The sequence below is a fragment of the Apodemus sylvaticus genome, chromosome 2 (genome assembly GCF_947179515.1).
Source record: "Apodemus sylvaticus chromosome 2, mApoSyl1.1, whole genome shotgun sequence".
Lineage (NCBI taxonomy): Eukaryota > Metazoa > Chordata > Mammalia > Rodentia > Muridae > Apodemus > Apodemus sylvaticus.
Genome location: NC_067473.1, coordinates 179,956,722 through 179,984,110, shown reverse-complemented (window position 1 = coordinate 179,984,110; position 27,389 = coordinate 179,956,722). Strand labels below are relative to the sequence as shown.

The 27,389-nt window shown below is 36.6% G+C and overlaps 1 protein-coding gene across 1 annotated transcript in view; it reads left to right on the top strand.

Moving 5' to 3' along the window:
* LOC127677745 (solute carrier organic anion transporter family member 1A4) overlaps window positions 1-24,492 on the top strand; it is a 45,369-nt gene extending 20,877 nt beyond the window's left edge. The window contains exons 5-13 of the mRNA XM_052172764.1: window positions 2,790-2,936; window positions 7,354-7,452; window positions 8,605-8,826; window positions 14,203-14,367; window positions 15,913-16,108; window positions 18,798-18,963; window positions 20,847-21,019; window positions 23,254-23,318; window positions 24,371-24,492. Of these exons, the coding sequence (XP_052028724.1) occupies window positions 2,790-2,936; window positions 7,354-7,452; window positions 8,605-8,826; window positions 14,203-14,367; window positions 15,913-16,108; window positions 18,798-18,963; window positions 20,847-21,019; window positions 23,254-23,318; window positions 24,371-24,492 (1,355 nt within the window). The remainder of the gene's footprint in view (window positions 1-2,789; window positions 2,937-7,353; window positions 7,453-8,604; window positions 8,827-14,202; window positions 14,368-15,912; window positions 16,109-18,797; window positions 18,964-20,846; window positions 21,020-23,253; window positions 23,319-24,370) is intronic.
* Window positions 24,493-27,389: the final 2,897 nt, after the last annotated feature.

Below are 27,389 nucleotides of genomic sequence, written 5' to 3'. Positions count from 1 at the left end.
CTCATTAATGAAGACATTACTATACAGTTCAACCAAACAGTGGTGCTTCCTTTACTTATTCTTGGCCCAGATCCTGTGATACTGACTCAAGTTCATCCATATGTTCTTCTAATTACATTAACTGTGATTAAAATCGAAGGGAAGAACTCAAGGGAGGAAATCTTTTATTTTCCCTCACAGTTTCAGAGGGTTCAGCCTGTCATCACTTGGCCCCATGTTTATGGACAAAGTATAATGGTATCATGAGCATTGGTTGACACTGGTATTTATTTTTTGGTGGGCAAGAAGAATAGAGTAAAAGATACAGGAAGTGATATGATAAAATCTTTGTGCCCATTCAACCCTTGTGACCAACTTCCTCTAAACAGGCCAACCTCTTACATTTCAGTACTGCTCAATGATGTAACTCTCATGAATGCATCAACAAATTAGTCCATTGAGTATGCCAGAGCCGTGATGGCCTGTCTCTAGATAAGCCCTCAAAACACAGCAAAATTCCTTGCCAATATATTGTATTATTAGATGCTTCTCCAAGTATTACTTCCATTTTACTCTGTTAAACATAATGATGAAAGTAACATATAAAACAGAGTTTGTTAATGTTTATAGTTATAGATCAGAGATTCTCAACATTATCAATAGTTCAGGCATTTAATATAGTCACTTGTGTTTATCCCAACAATAAAAAATTTTCTTGCTACTTCATAACTGTAACTTTCCTACTGTTATGAGTCATAGTGTGAATATCTGATATTTCAACTGAGACTAAGAATTTAATACCACAGCCTTTGGGAGGCATTACCACTCAAACCACCACAGTATTCATACATCAGGCCTGCTTTGGGTGTAGCACTGACATCAGGTTGCTCACAAGCACGTGTAAGTCCAGTCCTGTGAAACTGGGTGCCCTCTTCTGGCCCTCTGGGCCTCTGCACACTTGTGATGCATATACACTTATGAAGGTTCACTCATTTACATACACATTATACAAAGTGATTTTAGAGGCACTTAGGGTAAAAGACCAAACACATATTTCCTGAACATTTAGTCTGGAGGTAACTCACGAGAATCACTTCAACCAGAACATTTCCATTTTATGCTGGATTTTTATGCCACAGAAATTGCAGTAGTCTTCAAATCTTGGAATGTCACTACCCTCAGGAAATCTGTGGAGATCAAAGTAACTTGAGAGAGAAAGAGCAGCCATATCTGAAGCTCCAAGCCACAGAAACATTATAAGGACAGCAATGTAATGAAACTGTGTGTGCTGTTCTATGTCAGTCCTAGTTCCTGGTAAGGAAAAGGAGATTATTTTTGTTAGCAATGCTTTTGACCTTAGCTTGGCTTGTTTCCCAACTTGCTGTTAAGGTATTTTAATGCATTTATTCTATTCTATTTCTGCCACATAGCTGGTTAGTTAACCCTCCTCAGTTTCATACATCTGACTTCTTCTGAGTCTGGGTGGGGAATCCTCTTTCTGAGCATTTCTACACTTGATCTTAGCCAAAAGGCCGAGAAGCGATTTTCTGAGCATTTCTATTTCCTTCTATAATTCCCACCTTCTACTTCCTTTCTTTGCTATAGTCATATTTTTTATTTTACCCAGTCACAGGCTCCCTTAGACAGGTAAAGATAAACAGTGATATATCTTCACACGGAGCATATAAACATTATGCCTACAATGTGAGAAAGTAACCTCCACACCACCTTTCTTACCTCCTGAACTGACTTTGGGAAGTCTTCCCTTTGTTCTCCTTGCATTGCAGTGAAAATTAACATCTCCCACGTGTAGAGACTTGATTCTTCTAGTATCTGACACTTGCCTTAGAAGAGGGTTGAGCATGTCTCAGTGCTCTCTAAACAGAAATCATTATGTTTCTTAAAGAATCAGAATGCCTAGATACAGAAATTGATTTTACAGAACTAGGAATTAGTAATAGTTATACCTCATGGCCTAGTTGTGCTTAGAACATATACAGTCAACCCCTGATAAGTCCACAGAAGATGTTACATTGTTCTTCTGTTCCCTTAAAACATGATGCCATAGTTTACCTCTGGAGTGGCAGTTATTTAGCTTAGAATAAACTTTAGAGCTGCATGAAAACCTTCAAAGATTTTCCTCTTTGACTTTCAGTTCCCTTTGGCCTAATTTTTGATACTCAAGTGATGTTCTGATACAGTAACCATTGAAATAGTTTATTGATAATAAATGATAAAATTTATAGAAAAATTATACATTAACCATTAACTTAAAATTTTAGTTTCTAAAAAGTAATTTAAGCCACTGAGGATTCAAACTTCCACCAAACTTCTGTGTTGTATAAGGACAGGATGAATTTTTAGAGGCACAGATATCTGCATGATTGTTTTCCTTTCCTCAAAGTTGTAGAGGAATTGATTGAGGCAACACACCTACTAACTAACTGAGTCCTCTGATTAATGTAAAACTGAGTCTCTGTAGATGAGGGAATATCCTAGTTTGTAGTGTTTGTTTATTTCTATGGTATATATTCTCACTATAAATGTGTTATCTCATCTCTTTCAATCAAGTGGAAATTGGCTCCAGTATAGCACTTACACTCCATTGCTGAGTATTCTGTCATAGTACACAGTAGAGGTGACTCACTGATTCAGGGCCAGTATAGTAATGTAAGTCCTTGAATCATTATCATGAGCTTATGACTTAATAAAGGCTTACAGAAAATTTTTAATTTTTGTAACATTTTCAGTTACTTTCAATAATTCTTATCTGTCAAATACTCATACAGTTTTCTTTTGTTTTAATCCAGAGTGTGTGAAAGAAATGAAATCATTAATATGGATATATGTGCTGGTAGGAAACATTATACGTGGGATTGGTGAAACTCCCATTATGCCCTTGGGTATTTCATACATAGAAGATTTTGCCAAATCAGAAAACTCTCCATTATACATTGGTAAGTTCTTACCAATTCTTAGTATTATTAGTATCGTTAGTACCATTCTTAGTATCATTTTTAGAATAGCAACTTCTTGCAGTGTAAAAATTGATTGTTGATTTGGATGTGTTGTGGTTTCCAGTGGGTGAGCAGAGTGCTATGGCTCCATGAGATTGTTCAATGGGGCATTGACCAGTAGCTCCAGACACGACCTTCACCCACCTGCTTCTCAGTGTAAGAGAGCCTCAGATCTGCTGTCCCTACAGTCATCTGATGCTACTACACTGTCTCTAAATTATTAACAGATTCTCCAATATTTCCTAGAAAATGTTCTTGAATCAATTACTTTTTCTGTTTTTTTTCACTTTTAGGTCTTCATCTATACATTATTGCAATTTCATCATTGGCCATTTGTATCTGTAGTACTTTAAAATATAATTTTCTTATTTTATAATTATAAAATGTCTCTCTGTTTGTGCCTGTGTACATGCATGTCTCTGTGTGTATATGTGTGTGTTTGTATGTGTGTGTGTTTGTGTGTGTTGTGCACGTACATGTTACTCTGGTAGTCAGAAAATAGCTTTTCTTTTAAGAGTTAGGCCTGGGATGGAACTGTTGTTTTGGGTTTGGGTTTAGTCTACAAGCGCCTTTACCTACCAAGCCATTTGACTGTACCTGCTGTGTTTTCCCTTGTCATCATGTTCTTTTGCCGAGTAAGCCTTACCAAACACTGTTTTAATCATGTCTTGTCTATCATGTTCACCATACCAACTGGCTTCCTACTTATTAGCTGCTCTTTTACTTCTCCAGGCTCTACACTATGATCACCTATGATGTTACTGATGCAGTTTCATTCTTAGAGCTCCCCAGCCTACACATGTTTCTCCATTATTTTGTCAAATGTCCATGTTGATTCTTTTGGTTATATTCTTTTAAATTATCTTAAAAAAAACCTATGCATCCCTCAGGCAGCAGGAAATTTGCTGTCCACCTCCTTATGTTGTTTACTAGGTGATTTGAGTTTAGTATGAATAATTGCTTATATTCTTAAGTAAATCCATCTGTATTTGACTATAAACCCAGAGCTTTGTATACAGGGTTTTTAAGTAGCATAGATATATCACTTAGAAAAGAAAGAGTAGAAGAGATGACAGAAATATGTTGAGTGTTAATCAAGATGAATTAACTTAAATGTAACTTTTTGTCACATTTTAGAGACTTATTAATTTGACAATAAAATTTTCTAGTGTTAATCTAGTCATTCTCCTCCCACAGACATCTAAAGAATAAAATGCAAGCACTTTCTTAAAATAAATTGTTATAATATAGATCTCTTTATTAAAAGCCCAGTGACAAATTATATATTAAAATATATAAAATATAATAATATAATCTTATATCTTATGTTTATAACATAAATATCTAAATTTCCTCAATAATAGCTATATAATTTTATAAATAATATCTGTATGTATATATAATCAAATAATTGTAATATATAAATTAGAAATATAGTTTTGTGTATGGCTCTGTAGCTGAAGAGATATTGAAGGCAAATATAAAAACTGAAAGTTATCGAGGGAGAAAATAATTAAAAACAAGAAGAGATCAGGTTGCCTTGGGAAGGCACATTTGTACTAAGAATCCTTAGATCCACATGCTTGGAGAATTTTCTACTTAGTTTGTGGAGTGAGAGGAGACAACTTCAAGAACAAGTATCCACAGGAACAAACTAAACAATAAATAGTTTCACAGTTTGGTGAAGGTGTTTACAGGGAGCAGACAGAAGAGGAGTTGGCCAACAATATCAAGTAAGTTAAGGGAATAAAAGTCAAAAGTGTACAGAAGTCAAGATGGCTGAGGTATACACAGATCCAGCAGTAGGCTAGAGGCAAAATTGAGGCAAGTCTTCCCAGCAATCCTGGCTATGGTAGCCAGCACAAAGCTACGGCTGATATCTGCAGTGGTTAGGAGGGACTTAGTTCATGGATGAGAGATACCACCAAATTGCATGTGCCCTCTCTCCACTTCAATGTCAGCCCTATAGCCTCCATGAATGATCCACTATATTGGAATCCAAATGCAATCCAGAATGCTGCTATGCTGCAAGAAGGAGTCTGCAATCTGCAGAGCTAGCAGTATCTGCAGAACAACTAAAAAATAAATCAGGTCTGTTAGAAAGATGCTTTGAAACCTCTGACTCCTATCACTATTCTCTTCACTCCAGAAAAAGAAGCAGTCTAGGCAGCAATCCAGGGAGAAGAACCCTTAAAAATTGTGATAGGGATTCTGAGGGGTAGCTCTTCAGAGTTGATGGCTAATAGCAGTGGTGTGGGTAGTGAAGGACTTTTTATTTAAAATGTTGGCCACTGGGAGTTTGGCCATGCTCCAGTGAGTAAATGGATTGAATTTAGATTTTTCTTTTTTTCCCCCTTTTGGGGAGGTCATGAGAGGAAGATGGGACTGAGAAGACTGAGAAGTGAATGCTATCAAGGTTCATTATGTAAAACTCCCAAATAATCAATGAAATGAACAATAGTGGAGAAACTGAGCCAAATTGAGATCACTTGTGTGACCAAGAGAGAACCTTACAATCAGGAAACATTTGAGCAGAAGGCCAGACAGTGTAGGGCAGGAAAGAACTCAGTGAAGGTTGGAGATCTTGTAGGAATCTTTGCATAGAGGACATAAAACAGAAGGAAGTGTTGGAGAAACAACGTAGATAGAAAGGTTTGGTATTGAGAAGTCAGGCACACAAAGGAAGACTAACCCATAGAACCACTGAGATGGAGGAAAAGACGGTATCTAAAGTGGATAGGAGGTTAATGAATGTATCTGGATTTTCTGTGGTAGGGATGGCTCAGGAGAGATTCTGAATTGCAGACATGTTGGCAGAGGCTACAGTTGGTTTCAAAGAACTCAGGTGTGGTTGGAAAGGACTAAGATTAGAAATGTGACCAGGATAACATCAAAGTGAAGCGCTGTTATGAGTACACATTCTTTCTGTGGAAGGAAGTTTCAAGAATAGAGCTTTGATGAAGCTGTAGTACAAGAAGTTCATAACAACAAGCATTACTTTAGAAACGGTGTTAGTTTTATTTCTCTCTGTGAGAAAAATACAACTTTGGAGATAAAGGATTTAATTTGGAGGAAAGGGATAAATCTGGCTTACAATTCTATCACTGCAGAGAAGTCAGAGTTGCCGGAGCTGGACACACCCACAAGAGCAGAGGAGTGAATGTATGCATTTTATGTCTTTGCTTACATGGTTGTGCTCAACTGTTTCTTCACTCTCACAAAGTTCAGAACCTCCCTGGGGAATGGTGCTGCCCACGGTGCAATGGGTCTTCCCCTATTAACTTAATCTCCCACTGCCTTGTTCATAGGTAAACACAACATAGGCAATGCCTTATTAAGACCCTCCTCCCAGAAAGTTCTGGGTTGTGGCAAGTTGACAATGAAAGCTAGCCATCAAAGGGAACCTCTGAAAATATAGCTATGGAAGCATCAAAGGGCCTTGCTCATATCATGGCTTAGATGGGACTGTGTCTGATAGTGTATAGCCTTGCTCTTATCTCAATATAGAAGAGAATTTGAAAGGTGGTTTTAAGTAATGGGGCTTCTTTGTCAATAAACTTTCCTTCACTTTAATAAATCCCAGAGGTGTAATGGTTTATTTATTTATTTTTTTATGAATTATTCCATTCATTTACATCTCAAATAACAACCTACTTCCTGATAACCTCTCTGATTCCACAACCTCGCTCCCTTTTGCCTCTATGAGGGTGCTCCCTGCCACATACCAGACCCTCCCCTTCCATTCCTCCAGCATCCCCCTACAAATGGTTTATGAAGAGGAAGAAATTCGTTTGGATCACATTTTAGAAGTTTTGGTCTATATCACTGGACAGTGTAGTTTGGTATCTTGTCATGAGGAGCCTCATTATGGTGGAGTCTTGTGACTTGGAAATAACACAGAATCAGGAAGGTATTATGACTGTACTCCAGATTGCCTGAAGATCCACCACCATGCTCTGTATAGGAAGTGATTTATCAGATTCCAGTGACACACCCTATCCCCAGAAAAAAGTTCTGCAAGTGGAGGTTGTGGGAAACAACCCATATTAAAGTAATGTGTGCTTCTCTCTGAATATTTATAGAAAATAACACATGTACAGATAATATACATATGTACCTATAGCATTTATGTACAGATAACATAGATATATGTTGAACATGTAAAAAAATAATGTTAAGTAGTAAAGTATGTAACTCAGTAATGAATTTTTTTCCTAGTCTAGTACATTTGACACCAAGGTCTGCAAAGTAAGGAAAAGAAATCTAAGATTAAAAATTATTCAATCTCAAGTCTTTCATTTTTTAAAAACAAACTCTTTGTGTATTTATGTAACTTCCTATGTTTGTTTACTTCCAGGGATTTTAGAGACAGGAATGACCATTGGCCCTTTGATTGGACTTCTGTTGGGATCTTACTGTGCAAACATTTATGTAGACATTGGGTCTGTGAATACAGGTAACACCATGCATTTTATTTATACAGCCCAGTCCCAGAGTGTGGGAGAATGCTCAGAAAGGCTATACCACTGTGTCCTTTGATCCTGTTAGGTAAATTATCACATTAGATATGATAGACCTAAGGGAGCAGTGGAAAAGATAAAAAGTCATCTTCTGATTCCAAATCCAGAATTCAATGTTTCAGTCACATGTATGATTTCAAAGAATTACCCATAAAGGTTTATCTCAATGAGTCTGTCACAGTGGCTAAACATCTTTCTGTTATGTGATAAGCACCAATTTATAAATATTTCACATCACAGAAATACTTATTTACTGCTGTTAAAATATATCACCATATACTGCTCGATAAAATTAATTTTCTTAATAAATACTCAAACTATAAAATAATTGGATAAAATATATTTTATTTTATTAACTGTGTGTCTGTGTGTGAGTGCATACATGTGTGCATGCGTGCGTGTGTGTGTGTGTGTGTGTGTGTGTGTGTATGTGTGTGTGTGTGTGTAAGAGAGAGAGAGAGAGAGAGAGAGAGAGAGAGAGAGAGACAGAGAGAGAGAGAGAGTGTGAGTGCTAGGTCCAGAGAGTCCATCTGATCTCCTGAAATGAGTTACTTTCCATGTATGTACTGGGAATAGAACTCAGGACTTCTGCAAGAGCAACAATAACACTTGGCCACTGAACTGTCTCTCCAGGCCCCATACTCACCCACTGAGATGTTTTGAGAAATGACTACATCAGGTTAAAGCTGATTCCTTAAATGGTCTCAAGTCCTGTTTCTCTCCTTTTGAAATATAGTTTTAACTATTATGCCATGGACACCTTAGGTCCTTTGCTTCTTTATTTCTTTTAATTTCACCCATACTCATACACTTTGATTATACTCATATACTCATTGGTCATACTCATACATCTTTTCAAGAGGTCTGAATTATCAGTGTAGTGACAGATACTTGAAATCCAGATTTTAAAACGGAGAGGAATAAGATCTCCAGGTCAAGTCCCAAACAATAAAAGGAACAAATTGTGAATTAATTGCAAATTACATACAAAGTTTATGCTTAGATGGAATTATGATGGTTAATAATTTTCTATAGTCTATATAGGAAAGAATGATGCAAGCTAATGCAACGTCTATAATTCTTTACAGATGACCTGACCATAACTCCCACTGATACACGCTGGGTCGGCGCTTGGTGGATTGGCTTTTTGGTCTGTGCAGGAGTGAATATCCTGACCAGCATCCCCTTTTTCTTCTTTCCAAAGACACTCCCAAAGGAAGGATTACAGGACAATGGGGATGGAACTGAAAATGTCAAAAAAAAGAAGTACAGAGAAAAGGCCAAGGAGGAAAACCGAGGAATCACTAAAGGCAAACAAGAAACTTTAAACTCTGTTTGGTTTAGATGGGTCTGTGGTCAGTGGGCACTTGCCACTTGTGCTGAGTTAAGATAGTTTGTGACTAGTCATTACCATTCAGTTGTGTTAAATGTCTTCCACAGTCACCACTTTGAGACAACTGACATTATAGAAAACCCAACTTATCTTACGTTAGACTTATGAAAAATTCAAGTCAGTCTGAATACTCAATAAGAAAATGCATTTTACCATCTGTTTTGAAAATCTTATTTTGCAGAAAATATTAGACTAAGTTTTAAAAAAATCAAGTTATAGATACTGGCAAAGGAAAACTTGTTTGATAAGGAAAATGTTTAGCTGTGAGCATCCTTGAAGTCAAGGCTGTAAGAGAAACCATAAAAAGTGACATAATCTTTTATATTTGAAGGTGTGTGGTAGATTACAGGACAACTGCTCCCTTAGAACATACTGTTTTACAACAAGCAGGAATGTTGCTAAGCAGCACTGCAGAGTAGAGACGCTTCTGTGAGAAAGTAGGATGGGACAGCAGAGTGTTCAACAGTGTACATTTTTAAACCTTAACTCTATGTCATAGCTTTGTGTGTTGAGACCTGCGCAGTGTTCTCAAGAGATCCAAGTTCATGTGTAAGGGGCATGCGTTGGGCTCTGGAATTATGAAAGGGTATAGCTGAAAGATGGGGAGGGACAGTGCTTTACCTGTCAAGTGAGTTAAGAGTGCATTATATTCCTGGGTTTCTGTTTTGTTCTGGCACAGACTACTGTGGTGAGAGTCTGATTGATGATATTGCTACTTCTTTCAGTACTTATAACCCCAAACACTGTAGTGCTCTGAATAGTCAGTTACATGTCAGCCTTAAACACCAGGGCTAAGGAGCCAGATACTTGGAGCTATTGCAGAATATTGAACCTTCTTAGAATCATAGCCATTTTAAAGATTTTCCAGAAAGGGCAAATAATGACAGTTCTTTGTGCAATTTTGTGGTCTTCTAGATCAATCTAGTTTTTGAAGGTAGGAAAGATCTTAGCAGAGAATAACACATACAGAAAATAACTGTGAACTGTGGGGACTCATATAGGACTCATTTAGGGTGAGTTCTAAAGCTCCCAGGAATAATGATTGCAGCCATCTTACTCATAAAGATTGATTTTGTCATTAGAGTCCATTTCTTATCATTAAACTGCTTTGCCTCTTCTGCTAAATGGTATATTCTTGATACTTTTCTCTCAATGAAATTATAAGCAATTTATGAAAGGTAGTGTAAAATTAGAGAATCAAGACAGCGACATGAAGACATGACCAGGAAAGGGACTGTTAACTGTGGACTTCAATCAAACTATCTTCAGTGAGATTGAATCCATTTCCTGTAGACAGGCTAAAATTGGACTCTCACAGTTTTGGATAAGTCACTTGGAATGTAGTTGGTATACACCAGCTGAGTCAGCATTCCTGACTCAGTGAGATCCTCATGTTGAGATGTTTAAAATATCATTAGTGCTTCTTTTCCATTAATATATATTTGTATTCACTTCATACCCCAATCACAGCCCCCTCCTCCCAGTTCCCTCACAAGGTGCTTGCCTCTATCTCTTACATCTCTGAGAATGGGGAGGCATCTCATGTCACTGCAGGACTGAACATATATCCTCTACCACTGAGGCAAAAAAAGACATCCCGGTTAAGGAATAGGATCCACAGGCAGGCAACAGAATTAGTTTAAGGCCCCATTCCAGTTAGTGACAATGCCCATGAAGACCAAGATGTATATCTGCTACATTTGCACAGGTAGCCTAGGTCCAGCCCTTGTATGCTCTTTTGTTGATGGTTTAGTCTCTGGGAGCCCCTAAAGGATCAAGGTTAGTTGAATCTGTTGGTCTTTTTATATGTCCCCTACTACCCTGGGTGCTTCAATCTTTCCCTCATCTCTTCCATAAGACACTCTGAGCTCAGTCTAATGTTTACCTGTGGGTTTCTGCAGGTGTTTTAGTCAGCTGATGTGTGGATCCTTTCAGAGAACAGTTATGCTAGGCTCTTGTGTAAAAGCATAACAGAGTATCATTGATAGTGTCAGGGATTGATGCTTGTCCATGGGATAGTTCTCAAGTTGGACAAGTCATTTGTTGGCCACTCCTTCAGTCTCTATTTTATCTTTGTTCCTACACCACTTGTAGGCATGACAAATTTTGGATCAGTTTTCATGGGTGGGCTAGTATCCTTATTCCTCTAGTGGGAGTCCTGCCAGGCTACAGGACATGGCCACTTCAGGATCCATATTCCCAGCTTCTAGGACTGTGAGGTGGAGTCATCCTCATAGACTTTCTGAGACCTTCTCCATCCCGGGTTTTAGGCAACTCCTTGATATACCTCCATTCCCCCCCCCACTACCTCTTTCAGTTCACTCTTTTTCTCTCTTCCCCAGCTCTTCCTATACCTAATCCTCTCCTTTCTATTCCCCCCCCCCAGATATTCCATTCCCATCCAGTTCCTTCCCTCCATATACCTCCAATGAAAATTTAATTTTCCATTCTGAATGAGGTCTAAGCTTTCTCTCTTGGACACTCATTATTAGCTTCTCTGAGTCTGAGGATAATATCGGGGAATATCCTGTACTTTATGGCTAATATCCACTTATAAGAGAGTGCATACCATGCATGTCTTTTGACTCTGGCTTACTTCACTCAGAATTTTCTAGTTCCATCCACTTGCCTCCAAATTTTATCATGTTCTTGTTTTTAATAGCTGAGCAGTTTTCCATTGTATAAATGAATCACATTTTCTTTATCCTTTCTTTGCTTGAGAGGCAGCTGGGTTGATTCCAGTTTCTGGCCATTACTAATAGAGCTGCTATGAACATAGTGAAGAAAGTGTCCTTCTGGTATGGTGGGCATCTTTTGAGTATATGGCCAAGAGTAATATGCCTTGGTCTTCGGATAAAATTATTCACGATTGATTTCCAGAGTGGTTGTTCAAGTTTGCATTGTTTCCCCTTGCTGTACATTGTCTCCAGCTTGTGTTGTCACTTGGGGTTATGTTATGATTTATTTATTTATTTATTTATTTATTTATTTATTTATTTAATGTATTGAGTACACTATCAATATCTTCAGACACACTAGAGGTGGTCATCGCATCCCATTATACATGGTTGTGAATCACTTTTTGGATGGTTGAAATTGAACTCAGGACCTCTAGAAGGCATTCAGTGCTCTTAACCCCTGCTCCATCTGCCCAGCACTGTTGTTTGAGTTTTCAATCTTAGCCAGTCTGATGGGTGTAAGGTGGAATTTTAGGGTTGTATAAAGGTTATTTCTCTTATAACTAATGATGTTAAGTGCTTCTTAGCCATTCAAGATTCCTCTGTTGAGAATTGTCTAACTCTATACCCCATGTTTAATTGGATTATGTGGTTTATTGGTATTTAATTTCTTGAGTTCTTTATATAATTGCATATTAGCCCTCAGTAGGATATAGGATTGGTAAAGGTCTATTCCTAATCTTTAGACTGCCATTTTGTCCTGTGGATAGTGTCCTTTGCCTTACAGAATCATTTTAGTTTCAGGAGGTCCCATTTATTGTTGATCTTACTGCTTGAGCTATTGGTATTCTGGTCAGAAAGTTGTCTCCTGTACAAATGCATTCAAGGCTATTGGATTCAATGTCTCTGCTTTTACCTTAGTGTCTTTGATCTACTTAGACCTAAGTTTTGTTCAATGTGATAAATATGGATCGATTTGTATTCTTCTACATGTAGACATCCAGTTTAAAAAAGTACCATTTGTTGAAGATGCTTTCTCTTTTGTTTCTTTCCCCCATTGTGTGGCTTTGGCTTCTGTGTTAAATCTTAAGTGTCCATAGATGTTTGGGTTCATTTCTGGATGTTTATTTTGATTTCATTGATCAGTCTGTTTCTATACGAATACCACATCATTTTAACTACTAATTCCCTGTAATACATCTTGAAGTCAGGAATGGTGATACCTCCTGAAATATTTTTATTGTCCAGTAGAATTTTGTGCGGAAACCCGTCTCCATCTGGCCCTGGGCTTTTTTTTTTATTTTTTAATTTTTTTTTATTTATTTTGGTTGGGAGACTGCTAATGGATGTTTCAATATTTTTAGAGGACACAGGACTGTTTAAATAATTTACCTGATCTTGATGTAACTTTGGTAGGTGGAATCTATCAAAAAATCATCTGCTTCATTTATTTCCAATTTTGTGGAGTATAATCTTATGTAAGAATTAATAGATCCTTGGATTTCCTTGGTGTCTCTGTGTTCCCTTTTCATTTCTGATTTATTTATTTGTGTATAGTCTCTCTGCCTTTTAGTCAGTTTGGCTAAGGGTTTATCTTATTGTATTGATTTTCTTAAGGCACCAGCTCTTGGTTTTCATGAATATTTATTTTCTTTGTTACTATTTTATTGATTTCAGTCTTGAGTTTGATTTTTTTTCTTGGTGTTTAATCTTTTTGTGCGTGTTTGATTCTTTATATCTTACAGCTTTCAAGTGTATTGTAAATTTGCTAATATGAGAGCTCTCAAATTTCTTTATGAAAGCACTTAGTGTTATAACCTTTTCCCTTAGTACTGCTTTCATTGTGTTCCATAAGTTTGGGTACATTGTTGCTTCATTTTCATTGAATTCTAGAACACCTCTTATTTCTTTCTTTATTTCTTCCCTGACCCAATGGTTATTGAGTATCGAGTGGTTCAGTTACCATGAATTTGTGGGCTTCCTGTTGTTTCTGGTTTGTTAATGTTCAGATCTAATGCATGGTAATCTGATAATATGCAATGATTTATTTTAATTTTCTTGTATATGTTGAGGCTTGCTTATTGATCAAGTATATGGTCAGTTTGGAGGAAGGTTCTGTGCAGTGCTGATAATGCTTCTAATCCATGTACTGCTGTGCAGTGCTGGGGAGATGATGATGCTCTCTGGGTTTTAGAACCTTCCTAAGCTCTTAGTTTATATATTCTTTCATAAAGTACTGATAGTATTACATTCTGAACTAAGATGTCATCGCATTGAGTCTTGGACAGATTCCAAAGAACAGACTTGTCAGCTCTAGTGAATACAGGATATTAACAGAAGGAAGTGACAGAACAAGAAATGAAAGAGAGGGGCCACAGAAACAATAGCATCTCCTTATAGTTTTATTTGATGTCAAAATTATGATTTGGTTCTTGTATAGCCAGTTGTTTCATTACTTCCAGATGTAACACAAACATTGTTTAGCCCCATAGGGGTAAAGATTGATCTAACGCATTTTTGTCACAGCACAGAATCTGTGAGAAGATTTTAGGAGAAAACTGGATACAAAATACCAGGATAAGTTAGCTTGGTAACTTGAAAATCTCTTGTTTCAGATTTCTTTCTGTTCATGAAGAGCCTCTGCTGCAACCCAATTTACATGCTTTTCATCCTTATAAGTGTGATCCAGACCAATGCATTTATCACTACATTTACCTTCATGCCTAAGTATCTGGAACAGCAATATGGAAAGTCCACTGCCGAGATAGTCTTCCTCATGGGTATGTAGTTTCATCATATCTTTGGTAGCATCCTCCTTCCCACAATGTCATTGTCTTAGTTTTACTTCTGTAAAGAGACACCATGAGCCAAGCCACCCTTAAAAGATAAACATTTCATTGGAGCTGGATTACAATTTCAGACTTGGTTCATTTTCATCATGGCAGAAAACATGGCAGCATCCCAGCAGACATGATGCTTAGGAAGGAGCTGAGAGTTCTGCATGTTCATCTGATTATAGCCAGGAGAAACTGACTATTCCACTTTGGACAGAGCTTCATATCCTACCTCAACTATGATGCCTTTCATTCGACAGGGCCACTCCTACTCCAATAAGACCACACTTCATCATAGTGATACTTCGTACTGGCCAAGTAAATTCAAACTCTATAGACATAATAAACAGTATCTCTCCTCAAGAGCATGATAAAGAGTAAGATTATATCACAAGGAGACAACAATGAAATAAAATCTGTTAGGATAGTTTTTATAAATTTCTTCTTTCCAGACTCCAGGGAATTCAAAAAAGAAGAGGGAAAGAAAATAGCCATATGTTCTCTGATCTCTCTCTAATCAGAATGAAATATCAGCATAATTATGGACATCTTGAGGAAAGATCCTATCAGTCAATTTCCAGGCACCAATATGTTAATTCAAAGGGGAATACTAAACTCACTGGGATTCTGTATCTTACTCCCACATTTTACATCTGGGATTCAGTTCTTTTTCTCCACATATCTCCTAATTCAGAGGCTCAGACACCTTTTGGTCTGACCAGTCTGTGCAGTCCCACTCTGCTTTTCCTGCTAGTCCACTGAACCCAAGGATCCTAATTTACTCTTGAAAACTGAGGATCACAGGCTGAAACCATCCACATTATCTATGGTTCTCTGAAAGTCCAAATCCCAATCCTTACCATCAGATATACAAAATTAAATGCAGTGGTGTAGTGCTGCAAAGGATTGTTAAATTCTACTAAGCCTGGTGTTGGCATTGTGTGAATCCATCCTACTCAGGATTTTCTTTGCCTTTTTCTTTTTCATTCTGCCTTTTTCTTTCATTCTTTTTCTTTGATTTTTATATAGGGAAAGAGAGACATGGAGTAAAAATGCTGGAAAACATGAACAATGCAGAAAATATTCTGAACTTGATAAGCAGGGACTCAGCGGCACCCAAACTCAAAAACTCAGCAGCAAACTCAAAATCATTCAGAGCTGAGTGAAATTATCAATATTCAAAACGAAAAGAAATACATGAAGCATCTTATTAGATAAACAAGTATATGTTTATGTGTGTGTGAATGTATGTGTACAATGTCTACAAGATATCTCTAACATGCTGCAAATTATCAAATAAACACTAGTACTGTTTTAAAAGTAACCTCATACACATATGAAAACATCTTTTTATATAACATGTGAGTTGATAGGGATTAAGATCACTGTATATAAGAGCTCAATTCATTCATAGGTGAAATGATTTAGATAAATTGATAATATGTTTTTATCTGCTCACTTCTATTAATATTATCTTACTTGAAATTTTAGGTCTTTACATGTTACCTCCAATATGCCTCGGATATTTAATTGGTGGTTTGATGATGAAGAAGTTCAAGATTACTGTCAAGAAAGCTGCATACATAGCATTCTGTTTAACCCTGTTTGAGTACCTTATGTCTTTTGTTAGCTATCTGATAACCTGTGATAATTTCCCAGTTGCTGGCTTAACTACCTCTTATGAAGGGTATGTTGTTTCCTAACGAAGATCATAATATTTTAACAATTGCCCATAAATTTTCTTCATGAATTGAATATAACTAGATCATTGTATTATGACTTAATACAGTGATCCATGATTATCTTGCATTTTCCTTCCACCCGTCAAGTCTATAGCATCCTGCAGAAATTGTAAGCTTATTAAAGCTATCTGAGGACTACCAGTAAGTAAGTTTTTGATTCAGTAGACATCCAATGGCAACATCCTAGTCTGCTTTAAAGAATAAGGAAGGAAAATAACTTAGAACTTTGGAGCCTCAATTATCCATATATGTTATATTCTTACAAACATAGCATTAAATGTTAACTATACAAGTCAGCAAGTCTTCATCAGTTTCTACAGTAGTTTCAAATTTAGCACAATTGATTGTAACTCATGGTAAGCTAATCAATGTATATTTTTTAAATCTTTTTTTTATTCGATATATTTTTTATTTACATTTCAAATGATATCCCCTTTTCTAGCCCCCCACTCCTCGAAAGTTCCATAAGCCCCCTTCCCTTCCCCTGTTCTCGCACTCACCCCTTCCCACTTCTCTGTTCTGGTTTTGCCCTATACTGCTACACTGAGTCTTTCCAGAACAAGGGGCCACTCCTCCGTTCTTCTTGTACCTCATTTGATATGTGGATTATGTTTTGGGTATTCCAGTTTTCTAGATTAATATCCACTTATTAGTGAGTGCCAGGCTGGGCAAGGGGCACAGAGAAAGTATCCAAATTAACAAAATTAGAAATGAAAAGTGGGATATAACAACAGAAACTAAGCAAATCCAAAGAATTATCAGATCCTACTACAAAAGCCTATACTCAATAAAACTGGAGAATCTGGAGGAAATGGACAGATACCAAATACCAAAATTAAATCAGGACCAAATAGATCATCTAATAGTCCCATAACCCCTAAAGAAATAGAAGGGGGTCATAGAAAGTCTTCCAACCAAAAAAAGGCACAGGATCAGATGGTTTCAGTGCAGAATTCTATCAGACCTTCAAAGAAGACCTAACACCAATACTCTTCAAACTATTCCACAAAATAGAAACAGAAGGAACACTACCCAATTCCTTCTACGAAGCCACAATTACACTGATACCAAAACCAATGTATATATTTTTATATGTCACTGCCATAGTTATATTTCATGTGCTCTGTGGTTTCAGATTTTGAGTTTCAAGGGTTGCCTGGTCATATTCTATATTACCATGGGAAATTTAAAAATGATTTTAGGGCATAGTTATATAATCAATCATTCACTTAAAATGGAGTAAAATATTTACATTAGGTTCCTTTCAAAGGGCTAGAGAGATGGATGATTTAGTAGTCATGGACTTTCATAACATGCAGGAGGACCAGAACGTAGATGTCCTGAACCCAGGTAATGATTGAGATGGTAGAGTATATGTAATTCCACTCCTCCTACAGTGAGCTGAGTGGCACAGGCAGGAAAACCTGGAAGTTCATGTGCCTGCTAGTCTGTTATTCGTGTCAGTGAACAACAGGGGACTCTGTCTCTAACAAGGGAGAAGATTATCTTCTGACATATCCATTCACAGTGCTGTATAATGTGCCTGTACACACACACACACACACACACACACACAGGACAGAAAGGGACAGAGACAGAGAAAGAGAAACAGAAATAGAAACACAAAAACAGAAAAAGAGATTGAAACTGAATTGAATTAAAATGAAGGATAAAATTGCTTTCAAAATCTTAAGAATTATAAGTTTAGAATAATTTCTAATATAAAATAATGAGGAAATACATATATATATATATATGCCTGGCATATACATATATATTTATACCTGATATATATGCACATATACGCATATACAATATACCTATACCTACACATGAGATTTGAAGTTATATCTCATTTGAAAGAGGGATATTTCCATTCACTTAGGAGACATACAAATTGAAACTTAGAGGGAATTAGGGTGTTTAAAGAAAATGGCTTCAATACTACCAGAGTAGAATTGTACATACTGAGTCATCTCCAGTCATGCTGACTACACAGTGTTTGAGGAACAGGATTTAAATTCAGCCTCCAGACTCCCACATTTTCCTGTTTACATCTCATTGTCTGGAGTCTTTCTCAGAATAGCATCTTAGGCATTCAAATGACTCTGGTTTGGGTGTTAAATACAGCATCTATCTTATGAATGAAAATTGCAGGTAATGTTAAAGCTAGCCCTCTTTCATTATTTCCCATCTTGCATATCAATGAGAGATTAACCCTCTTTAACTTAGCTCTGACAGCACTGTATTTTCTCATAGTATAGGCACATAAGGTTTATTTTGAATGTAATTTTAAAAAGCAGTCAAGCAAACATTGGAGCACATAACTTTTTGTGCCAAAAAGATAGTATAAAGACCACTTGTTGACATATGGATGATTTTTGTTTCTGGGAGAAAATGAAACATGATAATATGTTTCTTCTCTCTGTATCTGTCTCTCTGTCTTTCTCCGTCTCTGTCTTCGTCTCTTTCTCACTGTGTGTGCCTGAGTGTGTGTGTGTGTGTGTGTGTCTGTGTGCATGCGCACACACACGTGTGCTCAGTTGCACACATAAGCAAAGGCTGAAAGGAAGAGAAAAATTAAAGTGTTTGGGTAAATTTTAGTATCTATAACGTAGTTTCAAATCATTTCAGAATTCAGCACTCTCTATATGTGGAGAATAACGTCCTTGCTAATTGCAACACAAAGTGTAGCTGCTTAACCAAAACATGGGATCCAGTGTGTGGGGACAATGGCCTAGCATACATGTCAGCCTGCCTCGCCGGCTGTGAGAAGTCCATTGGAACTGGAACCAACATGGTAAACATCTTTTCAGTGTTTGGACTGGTGTTTTGTGTACTGAGGTAATATGTTTGTGAACAACTCAATCTACATTGTATATATATATACTTCACCTTAAAATTACTAGATGTTATGTAAACCATGACAGAATCTGTGGGTTTTTTTTTTTTTTTTTTTTTTATAATTTCAAACTGTTGAGATTATTGCTCAAAGTAACTGAGCTAAAATGCTCTGGATAGGTTGAAATGACAACTCATCTATAACGAGCACTTGCTGCTCTTTCAGAGGACATGTTTAGTTCCCTGAAGATACAAGGTGCAGCTCCCAACTCCAGCTCCAGGCCATCTGGCATCCTCTTCCGTCTTCCTCAGCACCCACATGCATGTGTTTGTATATACACAGAAATAGAAGCGCATCCATAAAGCAGCATCAAACTTATAGCTTTAAATTACTCTGCACAGAATCTGCCTTTTGTCATAATAGTGTCTCATGAAGCCCAGGCTGGCCTCCAACTTGCTATGTTCTCAAAGTAGACAGAAATTTACCCTTTTCATGTCCTGACTTTTTTTTTTAAATTAATTAATGAATGTGTGTGTGTGTGTGATGCAGTTGCATGAGCACATGGATGCCAGAAGGTAACCCTGTTGATTCTCAGATTCCATCCACTTTGGCTTCTGGGACAGGATATCAGTGGTTTTCAGTTTACTAAAGAAAAGTGTTGTAAGCTGTCTGGCAGGTGAAGCCCCAGGGAGTCACCTGTTCCTGCCTTCAGAGAATCAGTGTTGCAAGCACATCCTCTGTGAGTGCATTTTCACGTGTGTGTTGGGATGAGAACTCAGGTTCTTATACTTTTGCAGGACGTAATTGACTGTCCCATCTTCCCAGCCTACAACATAGTAGTTTAGCAAAACAAAGCATGAAGCATTTTTCCTTGCCTCAAAAAATTATAATACTGAGAGTTGGTTGATAATCAAAATGAGATATAAATTTTGATTCTTTTTTCCAATAAAACATTATTTTAATTTATATTTTATTAAGAACTTGTAATATTAATTATCAAATGATCCTCGTGGTAAAAGACTATAAATTTTGATTCTTAGACTTGATAATATAACAATTCAAAAGTATTAGCTTTATTGTTTATGTAAACTCTTTTACTTGGGGACATGACTTTATTTATTCATAAGCACCTAATTGTACCATCAATAGTCTGATATATATATATATATATATATGGTTTCAATACTTAGTACTAGGTAAAAACAAAAAAGTCATATCTATTAAAAAAAAAAAAAAACTATGTGCAGACTAGAAATTTGGCCCAGTGTGTAAAGGCATATGTCACCAACCCTTACCTAATTAAAAAGTAGGACCCGCATATTAGGAAGTGCGAACTAACTCTCCTAACAACTTCTGACTTCTACATGAATGCCATGTCATACACATATCTACATATATACACACACACATGCACACAAATACACATATGCGCACACACAAGGAAAACCAAACCAGCAAATAAATATAAAGAAGTAAAATAAAGTGTTAATTCTGCATGACTGAACTTTTGCAAATTTAATCTATGTATTGAGAAAAATAACAATTTTTAAAGTCCACATCATTATATAGACTTTATATAAAATTACATATAGAATTCTGAGCTAGCAAAAGATGGAACAACAAGAAGGATCTACCATTTTATTTATTTAGTATTTTATATTTAATGTTGTGTGTGCTCAAGCTTGGGAAAACATTCAGACTTGGTGAGTGATCTTCTTCTCTGAGTCATATCATTGACCCCAATACTCTCCTTTTTGACCCAATGGGCTTTGTAGAAAATACAGGATTAAGTTCCATACTTTATTCTTATTAGGACACTGTTTTGTTTTGTTTTTTGACAGGTGTTTCAAAACTGCAGCTGTATTACGTCATCAGGAAACTCATCTGCAGTCCTGGGGCTGTGTAACAAGGGTCCTGACTGTGCTAAAAACCTTCAGTACTTTTTAATCATATCAATAATTGGCTGCTTCATCTTCTCTCTTGGAGCCATACCTGGGTTCATGGTTCTTCTGAGGTAACATATAACTCATTTATATTTCTCTCTGTCCATCTTCATAATGTGTACATATGTAGTAAGTGTGTGGTGGTGGGTGGGTGGGTGGGTGTGGCAGCATGTGTGCATGTGTGTGTTGTGTGCTTGTCCAGTGTGAGCTCCTATGTGCCACTAAGAAGGTCTCTCAGAAGACAATGTTGGGGGAACCTGTTCTCTCCTTTCATCTTCTCTTTGAGGCAGAGTCTCTCTTGTTAGTTCTGCTACTGTGCTGCCTGTACTCCAGCATACCTGGTACCCAAGTCCCAAGCAATTCTCTTTGCTCTTCCTATTTTCCTGCAGGAATGCTGGCATTACAGATGCCTAACATTGAATTGGTATTTTAATTTTTAATTTTTTTACATATATTCCTGGCCTCTGGGGACTGAACTTGAGTCATCAAGATTTCTTTTACCTCTTAGCCATCCTGTGTACTCCAGCATACCTGGCTCCCAAGGTCCGAGCAATTATATTTGCTCCTCCTATTTCATGGTAGAAATGCTGCCACCAAGACATGCCACTGAGTTGGGCTATTTTTTTTTAATTATTTACATATGTTCCTAGGTTCTGGGGATTGAACTTGGGTCATCAAGACTTCCTTTACCCTCTGAGCAGTCCCACCAATGTCATTTAGATATTTTTGATCATTATTAAATTTTCTTTCCCAAAAATGGCCCATGGAGTCATGGTTCTCAGAACCTCAGTGCTCTAATATACATTTATCAAGACTCTAAGCCCTACTTTATTAAGCACAGCTAAATTTAACAATAATTTGAAGTTTATTGTAACTTTCTCTCCTGTCCTTTCCTATGGACTGTAAGAGTAGTTGCCTAGCACTAATTTCCTGTGAAGCAGCTGACTGAATTTCAGACAGCAAGACTTCCTGTGTGAAAGGGACTAGGTTCCCTTGACATCCTACACTCCATCTATCTTGAACAACAATAACAGTAGCAACAACAATAAACAATGCAATGACATACTCTCTACCAAGGAGGTTCATGAATGACATGATTGATACTCAACTCTACCAAAAAGTAAGAAAGTTTCAGAGATAAGTTTCACATTTTTTTGTTGTTATAAGAAACTGTTCCTTCCAATTCTAAAAATTTCATACCCACTGACAATGTGAAAGGATTCAGCCCCCTCTTCGTTCTCTCATTGGAGTTCAGAAGTAATGCTGAGTTAGTCTGGATGTGTAATTCATAATAGTTTATCCTTGTAGACTGCACCAAGCTTCTTTCTCATTTCTCATTCCTTTCCCTGTGTTTTTCTAAATATTTTTTTGCCCACATTCCCTTTACCCTTCAAACCCCATCTCCTCTCCTCCTTATTCAAATCTCTTTTCCTTTTTCCTCTCCTTTTTGCTTCCCTCCTGTTCATCCCTCACTTCTGTTCTTCTCCCCTCTCCTCTCTTCTCCCCTCTCCTGCTCTCCTCTCTCATCCGCTCCATTCCCCTGCTCCTTCTCCATTCCTTTCCAGGTTCTACCCAACACACACCACACTAAAATAAGTGTGACTGAAAGTGTATTTGGTGGGGAAAGACCACATTTTAAAAGAACTTCCATATTCATAGTTCATAAGAATATTTTTCATTGTTTTTATCCTGACTGTTTTATATACCTCTCCTTAATATGTAATTACCAAAATCATCTCAAGTCTTTTTCAATAGATAGAATGGGAGAGACAGTTATCTAAAGTTGTTAGCTCTGTAAAACCAAGAAATCTTTTTCTGAATGTCATGGCCTCCATGATGATTTCTTTGTCTATTTATCCATGGAATCACCTCTACAATATTTGAATTTTTATATAACCTGTATCAGCACTTATAAACATGAAAAATGCCTGGAAAACAACTTAAGAATATAAAAAATATTTTGTTTATGGCTTCACATTTTTGGTCCATTAAAGTGGGTATAACATGGTGTTCACCATGGTAACCAGAAAAAAAATGATTCACCTAGGTTAATAGAAAATATCTAACTGTTAAAGGGCTCAGCCTTTCTTTAGATGTGTGGAGGTCAGGGACCAGCTTTCAGGGACCAGCTTACCCTCCTTTTTCCATGTAGACTTTACAAAGGTAGAGCTGTATCATTCTAACTTCAGTATGAAAAGTTTAACTATTAGAATCATGAACTGCCACTATCATTGGAAAGATACTAGGGCAGATATGGTTTGACATGATGAACTTTTATATAGGTTTATATTTATTTATTTTTCAGGTGTATGAAGTCTGAAGAGAAGTCACTTGGGGTTGGATTGCATGCATTTTTCATAAGAATATTAGGTATGAAAACTTTCCCCAACACATCGGGTCAATATTTAATGCTTGGAAAATCAATTAATTTTCTTCGAATAAAAGACTAACAACTATATTATCAACCAAAACGACAGCTCTTATATTAAAGGCAATAAGAGTGTTTATTCTTAAATCAAATATGAGTCAATATGGCATGGGAACAGTTTTGGGTCATCCAAATTTCAGGTTCCAAATCAGTAGCAGATGCTGATGTTTGTAGTTAGAGAACAAAGAAAGTCATGAATAAGGCACTTCTCAAATATATCTTTGAAAGTATCTGGTAAGTTGATTACAGCAGAGCATGAAGTTCTGGGCTGTATCATCAGATATCAGATATCTCATAGCATTCTTAATGTTTGGGTGGGAGAAGCTAGTGTCCTGTTAGGTCAATTCTTCCCAAATAACTTCATGTGATAGTCATATGGATATAACTCAGATACATCGCTGGTCAAGGAATTATCAATGAGAGAGATAAAGATAGTTTCTCTCTGGATCTACAATGTCTCAATTGTTCACATCCAGGAAGTACCATGACCTAGTAGCATCATTAATATAGGTGTGTTAAGTAGACTCTACCTGAACTTCTGTTTACAAGCCATTATGTTTGGAACTGACCACTTGTAATTAATTTGGGAATGAAGAAACTACAGAGATGAAAAATGTTTCTCATTACCTGAACTTTCCTGAAGTTAATTGCACTTTCACCTTTTAGGATACTCAAGAATAAAGTGAGAATGAAATATTATGTTAGGTAGACATATAGAAAACCATCACAAGACATTTATGAAAATGCATGAGGTCCATGATTATGAACTCAATGAATACTTTCTTCTCATCTTGTACATAGTTTGCATTTGTTTCTAAATCTCAAAACCCTACATTAATTTATAATTAATAAAAGTATATTTAGAGCATTTGATTCATACTTTTTCATGTTGATTTTTTTAAATAGGAAAAGTAAAGTAATTCCAAACAAAATAAAGATTTCTCTTTTCTTTCTTCCTGCCAATGAGAGGATTTTGTCTCTCTCTTCATTGCAGCTGGAATTCCGGCACCAATTTACTTTGGAGCTTTGATTGACAGAACCTGTATACATTGGGGAACTCTGAAATGTGGTGAACCAGGGGCATGCAGGATGTATGATATAAATAGCTTCAGGTAAAAATAACTTTTGAGACCTAATCTTGTAGTGCATAAAATATCTCCATTCATATGTAGCGTGTTCTTGAGTGATTGTCAGAATGGACATGGATGGTACACACTTCTCATTTATACACATTACTATTTTCTATTATTTCAAAGAGTTTGACATTGTGTGTGTGTGTGTGTGTGTGTAGTATGTATATGTGTATGGGTATGTGTATATGTATATATAAGTGTGAGTGAAATCAGAGCCTCTGAGTGTTGGCTCAAGAGCAGTAGGGGAGACCTACATCTTGAGCTAAACTAGCATTGCAGAACACCAGAGATATTTAAAAAAATGATAGAAAGATACAGAGACATGGGAAAATGATGCTGAAGAGAGAACAAATCTCTCAGCTCCTACCAACTAATACCTATGGACAGAAAGGAGGGACTCCTCCCTTATGCATGGGTTGAGATGACAGAGCCCCATTCAGGCAGCCTGGTATCTGATATTCTACCTCTTGGATACTTATCAGCTCTCTCCTGCTTGTAGCCTGACTAGATACAAAAAAAAAAAACAAAAAAACAAAAAACAAAAAACAAAAAAACAAAAAACACACAAAAAAAACCCTCCAATATTTGTAGCACCCTTTCCGTTAAAAAAATCGTGCTGAGTTCTGTAGCCAGAAAAGACCCGCTATCTAAATTTGACAGCCAGTCTCATTTCTGGAAACCTGTAAGCCCCTTCTTCATTTAGTGGTTAGTTGCCTCATGAACACAATATTGGCTCAGTAGTGATTTTGGAATACTTTAATATTTGGAATAAATGCACATCTGTCAAAAATATCTATTACCCCAAACTTTAAGGTATATTTTATCCAATTTACAAAGAAAATATGCTTATAACTGTATACAAGTTATTCTACAATGGTTTTTTTATTTCTGGAAACTTGTTAAGTTTTCATACTTTAACTGATCAAGATCAGAAAATGAAAAGAATGTGAAAAGAGATGGCTCAGGGGTTAAGAGCACATATAGCTCCTGAGTAGAGCATGAATTCATTTCCTATAACCTAAATTTGGGAAATCACAAGTTTACTCCCTCTTCCTTTACTCCAAGTTCACAGATATCCAGGACTCATTAACACATACCTACAGTAAGACTCAGCACATTCACATAGATAAAAATAATTTAAAAAAATTATACGACTATTTGACCACTATACATCCAAAGCTTAGCATGAAAGTTAACAAATTGAATCTTCTAATACATAAAAAAATGAATAACATGACTACTTTTAGACATCCAAGGATTTTAATAGCACAAAAATCTATTGTTTTAACACAGTGTACAAATGCTGAAACAAAAAGAAACCTTGAATGCAGTGTTTTACGCATGTGTGATCAAAATTTGATACAATGTTTTATACATGTGTGAGCAAAATAAAACAGAAGCTTTCCCTTACTGATATAGGGTTTTATTTACTCAGTATATAAAGGAACAGGGAACAATGGCAGAGGAGGCAAGGTGGTGGAGTGGGAGGAGGCTGGTCATGGAGCCCATGCTCTGTCAGGAAGCTCCAAGTAGTAGAAGACCAGAGAATGAAGCTCACATTCATGGTAGAAATTGATTGTCAGCTAAAACTTTGTAAAAATATTCTCATAGACACACCCAGAGATGAATTTCTATAATGTTCTTAAATGCTGTCAAGTTGAAAACAATACCAGCCATATCTCAAAAGAAGAAAATAGATTTAAACTTCTATGATAGAAATGTTTTCAGGCTGGAGAGATGGCTCAGCAGTTAAGAGCAGTGACTCCACTTCCAGAAGTCATGAGTTCAATTCCTAGCAACCACATGGTGGCTCACAACCATCTGTAATGCGATTTGATGTCCTCTTCTGCTGTGTCTGAAGACAGTGACAGTGTACTCATATACATAAAACATTAAAATTTCAAATAACAAGAACTACATATGTATGAAAATAAAATAAATAATTGCAAAAAGAAATGTTTTCAACATTTTAAGAGAAATAATAACTCAGCAAATTATATTATATAAAGCATATGGAAAAATAATTCCCTAATGTTTTTATTTGAAGAATAAATGATGATATGTAAGAATATACAAAATTGACTTTCATTTAACACATTAAGTTTTAATACAGATTAGTTCTTTTTAATAGGCGCATTTACCTTGGGTTGCCTGCTGCACTAAGAGGAGCAAGCTATCTCCCTGCTGCCTTCATCCTAATACTTATGAGGAAATTCCAATTCCCTGAGGACAAAGAATCTACAGAAACTGATCTTGCAGAGATGAAGCTCACTGAGAAGGAAATCAAGTGCACAGATATGCACAGAAGTCCTAAGTTTGAGAGTGATGGAGAACCTGAAAACTAAGCTCTAATGAAAATTCTACTGACCTATACAGGCCAGGAAAGGAATGTACATTGCACAGGTTTTGAATCATGAGAAGAACAGTAGGAACTCTTATCTTCTTCTTAAGACCTCCAAGATTACTTTACTCATGATGAAAATAGCATTATTGATAGCATTTTCAAAAGATCAGTGGTGTGGCACTTAAGATTTTCCCAGAGAAAACTTCTATACCCACCCTGACCCTTAACCTTAAACTTGCCTTCATTTTCAGACAGCATTTTCTCTTTTAACTCAAGGGAAATTGATGTTTCCCACTTATCTTCAAATATGCTTGAAACTTTTCTGTTGCAGAAATAGTATTTAAAGGTTTTTAATTTTCATTTTTATGCTGGAGGTATTTAGGTCTCAAAATATGCATCTTGGCTAAGCCACATTGAAATAATTTGCTTTGATTTATCCTCTGTGTGTGCAAGATTTCTGCATCTGTTGCTATGTACTTAGGAGTGTTAACTCTCTCTGCTTTACTCTAGTCAAGACTTCTAAGGTTAGACTCTCC